The sequence below is a fragment of the Phanerochaete carnosa genome (assembly GCF_000300595.1).
Source record: "Phanerochaete carnosa HHB-10118-sp unplaced genomic scaffold PHACAscaffold_7, whole genome shotgun sequence".
Lineage (NCBI taxonomy): Eukaryota > Fungi > Basidiomycota > Agaricomycetes > Polyporales > Phanerochaetaceae > Phanerochaete > Phanerochaete carnosa.
The window spans coordinates 2,946,608-2,953,653 of NW_006767634.1; the positions used below are offsets into that span (position 1 = coordinate 2,946,608).

Consider the following 7,046-nt stretch of genomic DNA (forward strand, 5'->3'; position numbering starts at 1 on the left):
TGGCGAGAGCATTGAAGGAGATTTTTTAGATGGCGACGAGATCATCATCACGGGAGAGCATGAAGGTATGCACTGTTGGTTCACATGCGTTCACACTTTACACCATGGTCAATCTCTCCCAGCCACTATCGTGTGATCGCTATTGCTACAGCTTGGCGCATTGGTCTGCTCTGCTCTGATGTTCGGGCTCAAAGGCTTGAACTTCCACCAGACAAAGTCTCTGCCCCCTGTCGAGCGAGATTCGTGTATCTGCTTCGTCTTCTTGGTCCTCATTGCCATGATAAATGCTACTTGGCTACGCACTTCTCGATGAGAGCTTGCAGGGGGCCTTGCCAGCCTGCTTGGTTTTACCATCCTCAGGGAGCTAACAATCCCAATCTCATGTAGCGAATGGCGGCCCATGGAAGAAGCTCGCATCTCGCCGAGGCCTGACTGTCAAGGTCTGGAAGCACACCCAATGCCCCGAGTTGCCCAACAACCCCTACGCCGTCTCCCTCAAAATCGACACGCTCCTCCCCCTTATCACGTCCAAGACGCGCCTGATCACCTTCACGGGCTGCTCGAACATTCTCGGCACGATCGTCCCCATCAAAGAGTTCACCGCCGCAGCGCGTGCACGCGCGCAGGAGGTCGGCGCGCGCAAGCTCGAGGTGTGCATCGACTGTGTCGCGTACGCCCCGCACCGGCGCGTCGACGTGCGGGACTGGGACGTCGACTACTGCTTCTTCTCGCTGTACAAGGTGCGCCTCCTCTCCCGTCCCCCCTCCCTTCCCGCCGTCCGCTGAGCGCAACCCCCGGCACAGATCTACGGCCCGCACATCGGCGCGCTGTACGCACGGCGCGCGAGCCTCACGCACTCGGTCGCGCCGCTGACGCACCACTTCCTGTCCGGGCCGCACACGTCGTACAAGCTCACGCCCGGCGGGCACGGCTACGAGCTCGTGTACGCGTGCACGGCCGTCCCTGCGTACCTCCGCGCGCTCGTGCCGAGTGCGTCGCTCGACGACGCGTGGGCCGCGATCGCAGAGCACGAGCAGAACCTCGTCCGCCCGCTGCTCGCGTACCTGAAGAGCAAGGAGGCGCGCGGCGTCAGGATCGTGGGCGAGGAGACGGCGGGACCCGCGCGAGCGCCGACGGTCTCGTTTGTCGTCGTGGGAGAGAGGCCGATGGCTAGCCGGGACATCGTCAACGTTTTTGATCAGAAGAATAGCGTCAGTTATTTCCGTTCCGTTCTATGGAGCGCAGGTTGCTGACGTCCTTGCAGATTGGCATACGCAACGGCCACTTCTACGCTTACACGCTTGTCGACGCGCTCAGCCCGAAGATCGACATTGATGACGCAGTCGTCCGCATCTCCCTTGTCCACTACAATACCGTTGAAGAGGTGCAGAAGATTATCAGCATCTTGGAAGAGGTCCTGGCGTGATAGTTCTGCAAAATCAAAATTGAATGTATATTATTGTACAACTGTCCTTGTAACTATGAAGTGAATTAAACACCACAAGGGATTTTACGACTAGGGTAGCTTTGCATCGCTGAGCAGCTATGAAAGCTGTTCCTGCTTCCAATACTCGATGTATGCCCTGATGTGCTCCTCGCTCAAGGCAACAGAAGCGTCCAGCGTTGGCGAGAGCTCCCGTGCTTTCGCCGTGTCCAGGACGACCTGGCCCGTCGCCATCCGCAGAAACTCGTCTTCGAGGAATGGTATGATCTTCACGCACGGGTTCGTCGCGGCGTCGGAGTCTGCCTTGACCTTCTGCAGCCACTCGGCGTATGGCGGAAACTCGTCAGACGGGACGCCGAGCGCAGAAGCGATGACGCGCAGGATGACGGTCCATGGCTGGCGCGAGGGATTCTCCATGTGCAGCGTACCAGACGTGCGTGCACCGAAGAGGAGCTCGGACATGACCTTGGCGGCGCGATTGACCGGGACCCAGGAGGCGTGCTGCGCGCGGCGCAAACATGAGCCTGCTGCAAACGAGACTCAAAAGAGAAAGCGCACCCCTTCGATGGCCGGCACCCGCCCGACGGCCCTGCAGGACTTGACGATCATCGGAAAGTGCTCCGCAGCGTTCCACGCGCCTGTCGCCTCGGCACCCGTCATCTGCCCGATGCGTACGCTGTTCACGACCACCCGGTCTGCGAACTGCTCTGCCGCACGCGCGAACATCTGCTCGCACACCCACTTGGCCTCGGCGTACCCAAAGTGGTCGACGGCGCGTGGGTCCGCGAGCGGTGTCTCGGGGATCGGCGCAGAAGAGCCCGTCACCAGCGGGTACCGCCCAACGACGGCGATGGACGACGAGAAGAGGAGCTTGACGGGCGTGGTGGATGTGCTGTCGAGTGCGAGCTGCAGAACGTGCTTCGAGGCCTCGAGGTGCGGGCGGAAGGAGGTCAGGGAGCGGTTAAAGTCCATCGGCCAGGCTAGTTGACATCACGTCAGCTATGCTCCTACTCGTCTGATATGTATGGAGCTTACCGTTGTGGATGATGTGCGAGACCTGCCGAAGCGCAGTGTACGTCTCCTCACTCAGCTTGAATTGTTCGGTGCCGAGATCACCCTCAAGTAGCTCGACTTTCTCCCACAAACCGTCCATTTTCACGCCGAGCTTCTGCAGGCTCTCCTCCTGACGCTCGCGAAGGGGCTTTCTGCCTACACGGTTAAGCGCGTACACCTTCGTGACGTCGGGGGAGGAAGCGAGCTCGTAGAGAATTGCACTACCAAGGCTGCCCGAACTGCCGGTGAGGAGTACAACCGCACCCTCACCGTTGGCGGAAACCAGTCCAACCTCGGTCGCGGGACGCAGCTGAGAGACTTTCTGCACGTACTCCGCCGCGACGCTCTTCATGTGCACAATCCGGTCCTGCGTCATACTTCCCTCGCCGCAATGCACACGAATGGCATTGTACAACAGCTCGATCGACGGGTTTGCATAGACGACGTCGAGGGGTAGGGGCATGATGGTCTTGCCCGTCTCTTTCGCAGCCAGCGCAACCGCAGCGTTGAGCCGGCGCCGCAGCATCGTCGCCTGGAGCGAGTCCATGCCGCGCTCAAACAAGTCTTCGGCGTCGGCGAGGGCACGAGGGGTCGTGTACGCCGCGAGCACTGCTCTCCGTACTACGGCCCTCAGCTCCTCGGGTTCGCCGAGCGGGAGTGGTTCCGCTTCCGCCACGTCCGCGCGCGCGTACAGTGCGTCAATCTGCTCCTTGAACACTTGCACGTTCGGCCCGCGGGGGATGCTGCCCTTGGGCGTGCGCACGAGCGGCAGCACGGCGGGATGCGTCACGACCAGCATCTCGCGGGAGACCCGTGCGTGGTGGTCCGTGCCCTCGTTGCCCGCGGCGACGGCAGGCCAGACCGCGTCGACGTACGCGCGCACAGCGGCTGCGTCGGTGACGTCGAGCGGTACGTGCGGCGCAGCCTCGACGAGGAGCCCGAGCTGAAAGCGGCCGTCGCCGAATGCCAGCGCGCCGCGCACGAACGGGTGCTCTGCGACGCGTTGCTCGAGCGCGTGTGGACGCACCTTCTCGCCCGTCGCGAGCACGATGAGGTCGTCGGCGCGCCCCGCGATGCGGAACTCGCGTGTGGGATTGGTGGGGTTGCATACCAGGAGGTCCTGCACAGCGAAGTCGTCGGCAGCCAGCGGCGGGCGGCCTGTCAGGCGGAAGAAGCCCGCCTGCTCGCCCGAGAGCGGCTCGAAACGCAGGTCTAGGTCGTCCCGTACGCGCAGATAGTGCCAGTCGTAATCGGCCCCCGGGATGACGATGGGCGCGATGGCGCCGATTTCTGTGACGCCCCAGTGGTTGAGGATCGGGACATCCGCGGTAGATAAGGCCTCAGCGACGGTGAGCTTCATGGGAGCACCTCCGACCGCAACGAAATTCAGGCGCTTCAGCGCCTCGACGCCTCTGTTGTCGTCTAACAAGTAGATTTCCTCGAGGATAGACGGGACGGTCAGGAGCGAAGTCGCACCAGACAATCGGAGGATCTCGTAGGTAGAAGTCCCAGTCGGGATAGTCGTTGAAGCGGGCAAGGCGAAAGGTAATCCAATGGACAGAGATAGACTAGGCGCAAGAAGCCCGAAACCCTGTATGGTATGGTGTGTCAGCATGAATAATTACAATTTCGGGACTAGCACGTACGTGAAACAGCGGAAGTGTGGAGACGTTTACGGCATCTTGTACCTGCTCGGGGGTGAGCTGATGACATGCGCAGTACCCAAGAAGGTATGCATGTGAATGAAAGATCGGCTTCGGCAGACCTATACCATCGTGAGCAAGCATTCCAGCCAGCGTTACCAAAATTCAGGTACTCACCGGTCGTCCCGGAAGAGTGCAAGATAACGACGTTACGGTCCTCGTTGTCGACATATCTCGGCGGCGGAGGCACGCTGTCGGGATCCAAACTACTGGAGGGATCCAGGAACTCTGCGTATGGTGGCACTTGATGAAAAATGGGTACGGGTCCCTCGTACTCGCCGGCTTGAAAAAGATTTCGTGACTCAGTGGCCAGGAATCGAGCTGCGGAGATGCGAGAATTGCCTTTGCGTCAGTCTTCTTGACAAGATGCACAACTGCCTGCGGGGAAAGCCGTGCAGACATGCACAGCACCTAAGAGGTAATGTTCAGATGTCGAGGCCGACTTGGACTCGCCAGGAACGCGATCACGTACCGGAACGCCCAGACGGAGCAGGGACAAGAAGATGATGAACCACGTTACATCGCTCGACATCAGCATTGCAACCGGGCGTGACTTGACGACCTTGCCACCAACATGTTGCGGCCGCTGCGCCAGACCTTGCGATGCTAACCATGCCGAAGAGCGTAGAACGGCCTGGTAGAGGTCGCCGTGGGTGATGAAGTGCGGTGGGGCATGGATGTCGTGACCGTACTGTGCACAGAACAGGTGGTCCCGATTGTACGTCGCGTTGAGCTCGACGAGGTCGGGCAGGGTTTGCAGGTAGCCTTGTTCTGCGGTCGTCGGCTTAGAGACGTCAAACTTGGGGCGAATGAAGGGTTCGCTCTGGGGCGTGCTAGCAAATATCTCGATGGCCATGCCAGGCCTGCGCAAGTAAGATTGGGAGAGCGGGAGTATTCAAGATATGAGTGAGTGACGGGCTTTGAGGCTGCGGTATATATAGCGCACGGCTCATCTTGGTACGCTTTTTGGAAGAGGAGAAGCTACAAGCGGAAAAACGACACATGGCAGCAATGTAAACCGAACCAGAAAGGTACATTATACAGCACTGCGTACGATATGCTTAGTATGTTTGCACGATCCTTAGGGGATAGTACATACCTTGCACGATCGGGGGCATCTTATCTGCGGCACCCACATCACGGCACAAAGTTCCGGTTGACGCGAGGAAATCGCTGGGACGTGTTTGATTGCATCCGTGACCCCGCAGCGCGCAATTTTACCAAATGTTCTCCATAACAACACAAGGATAAGCGCAGCGCAAAACAGCGTGAATGCGCACCACGGCGTCGGGCAGCAACGCGTGGCAGTCGGACTTCCGTCAAATCCCCAGGGGAGGTTTAGCCTAAGTCCCGCCGGAGTTGTGGTGGGGCAGCGAGATTCAAGACTGCACTAGCATAAGTATGTGGCGCAAAAAAACGACTTTGGCACGTATATGGTGGAGGCGACAATTATTTGTTCATACGGCGGCAACTTGAAGACATGTAGCATTACTCGGGTCCCCGGACATTGGTCTTGAATGTTGGACGTAGGACTGCCAGGGGATCGAGGCATGTTAAGGCCAATAAATCGTGCGCAGAAGGCATTTCGAAGGCGCTGAAAGCTCAACAAAAATGAGATTTGGATTCAGCACGGCGCAAATTGACAGAGGCAAAGTTACCAGACTTATTGCGCCTCAAATGACCATCGCACCAGACGCGTTGTGTCTGACATTCAAGAGTCTGACAAGGTGAGAGTTAGGTGACAGCACGGCGAAGGGCATATTGATCTCCAAGGGTGCGATGGACCTGCATCAAGCCCTTGGTCAACATGATAAACGAGACGGTGTGAGAGGAGCTTTCAACCAAGACGCGTCCTTTTCTTTGGGCGCCAATTTAAGCGTGCCTCTGCGGCTGCTTCTGAGGAGTGTAATCGTGGGAGTATTAGTATTACAATGGGAATAAGTGAAGTTACGAAGCCTGATAATTGATCGTAAGCAAGAGCCACAGGTAATGCCTTACTGTGCGAACGCCGACTTATGACATCCCTTCATTCGTCCGTCGTCATTCCCAAAAACGGACTCACGAAATGCATCCCTGCTTGAATATTGACGAAATTGTGCAGAATATCGCCGGACACGTCGGAACGAACTCATCGCTCCATAGTTTCGCAGTAGTGTGCCGTGCGTTCGTCGAGCCGGCAAACGACAGGCGGTGGGTCGGTCTAAACGGTCTCAAGCCCTTGGTGAACTGTTTACCAGACCATCTGGTAGGCGCGTCCAAAACCTCTGCCGATACCCTGGTGAGCCTCCAATACACGTCGTGACCCGGGTGAACGTCCCCTTATCTCACTTGCGCTGCCGCGGCTATAGACTATCATCCAGCCTCCGTTGCCAGTTGATTGGCAGAGGTTTCGGTATCACGCCCACCAAGTCAAATCCCTTTGCGTGTATTCCGACGAAGTCACCGAATATGCGGTAGATTCAGCGGCTCTCGATATACTGGTGAGGCACCATCCTGGCCCCATCCTGCCGAACCTTGCGCATCTGGAGTGGGAGAGCTCTGTCCTCGCGAAATATGCTCCGCTTTTCATTCGGCATGCGCTGATCACTCTCAAATACAGGCCACCAATGAAGGACGAAATGTGCGCTGCTCTCAAGGGCATAGAGACGAACGCACCTCTCCTCGAGGGGCTGTGGTTCAGCGAATTCTCCTATGAAACATTAGGTACTCTCGATGCTGAATTGTCGCAGACAATTACCTCCCTGGGCCGTTTAACTACTTTTGTCTTCGTCCAAACGGTACCACGATCCGAGGTTCTCATGCACCTCTCTCGACTCCCGCATATGACTAGTCTGGGGTTATTTCTC

General features: G+C 58.0%; 3 protein-coding genes across 3 annotated transcripts in view; 2 read left to right on the forward strand and 1 right to left on the reverse strand.

Moving 5' to 3' along the window:
• The window catches only part of PHACADRAFT_260365 (uncharacterized protein), a 2,405-nt gene extending 1,174 nt beyond the window's left edge, over positions 1 to 1,231 (forward strand). Inside the window, exon 2 of the mRNA XM_007398438.1 lies at positions 18 to 1,231. Within this exon, the coding sequence (XP_007398500.1) occupies positions 18 to 136 (119 nt within the window). The 3' untranslated portion in view covers positions 137 to 1,231. The remainder of the gene's footprint in view (positions 1 to 17) is intronic.
• A 10-nt stretch (positions 1,232 to 1,241) lies between these two features.
• On the reverse strand, positions 1,242 to 6,017 carry PHACADRAFT_125794 (uncharacterized protein). The gene is made up of 8 exons (XM_007398439.1): positions 5,300 to 6,017; positions 4,673 to 5,246; positions 4,503 to 4,611; positions 4,318 to 4,482; positions 4,144 to 4,262; positions 2,480 to 4,088; positions 2,003 to 2,424; positions 1,242 to 1,945 (listed from the first exon to the last, which is right to left on the reverse strand). The coding sequence occupies exons 2-8, from the start codon at positions 5,054 to 5,056 to the stop codon at positions 1,544 to 1,546; spliced, it is 3,210 nt and encodes a 1,069-aa protein (XP_007398501.1). The 5' UTR covers positions 5,057 to 5,246; positions 5,300 to 6,017; the 3' UTR covers positions 1,242 to 1,543.
• A 230-nt stretch (positions 6,018 to 6,247) lies between these two features.
• PHACADRAFT_260367 (uncharacterized protein) lies at positions 6,248 to 6,504 on the forward strand (the record flags this gene model as incomplete). The annotated part of the gene is made up of 1 exon (XM_007398440.1): positions 6,248 to 6,504. Exon 1 carries the CDS (start codon positions 6,266 to 6,268, stop codon positions 6,500 to 6,502), a length of 237 nt encoding a protein of 78 aa, XP_007398502.1. The 5' UTR covers positions 6,248 to 6,265.
• Positions 6,505 to 7,046: the final 542 nt, after the last annotated feature.

What these genes read in the sequence shown, in the direction of transcription:
- PHACADRAFT_125794 (XM_007398439.1), bottom strand. Translation starts at nt 5,056, where the DNA reads ATGGCCATCGAGATATTTGCTAGCACGCCCCAGAGCGAACCCTTCATT. An exon ending in CTCGCACATCATCCACAACG is followed by an intron (nt 2,425 to 2,479) that starts GTAAGCTCCATA and finishes GATGTCAACTAG; the next exon opens with CCTGGCCGATGGACTTTAAC. An exon ending in GGGTGCCGGCCATCGAAGGG is followed by an intron (nt 1,946 to 2,002) that starts GTGCGCTTTCTC and finishes CGCCGCGCGCAG; the next exon opens with CACGCCTCCTGGGTCCCGGT.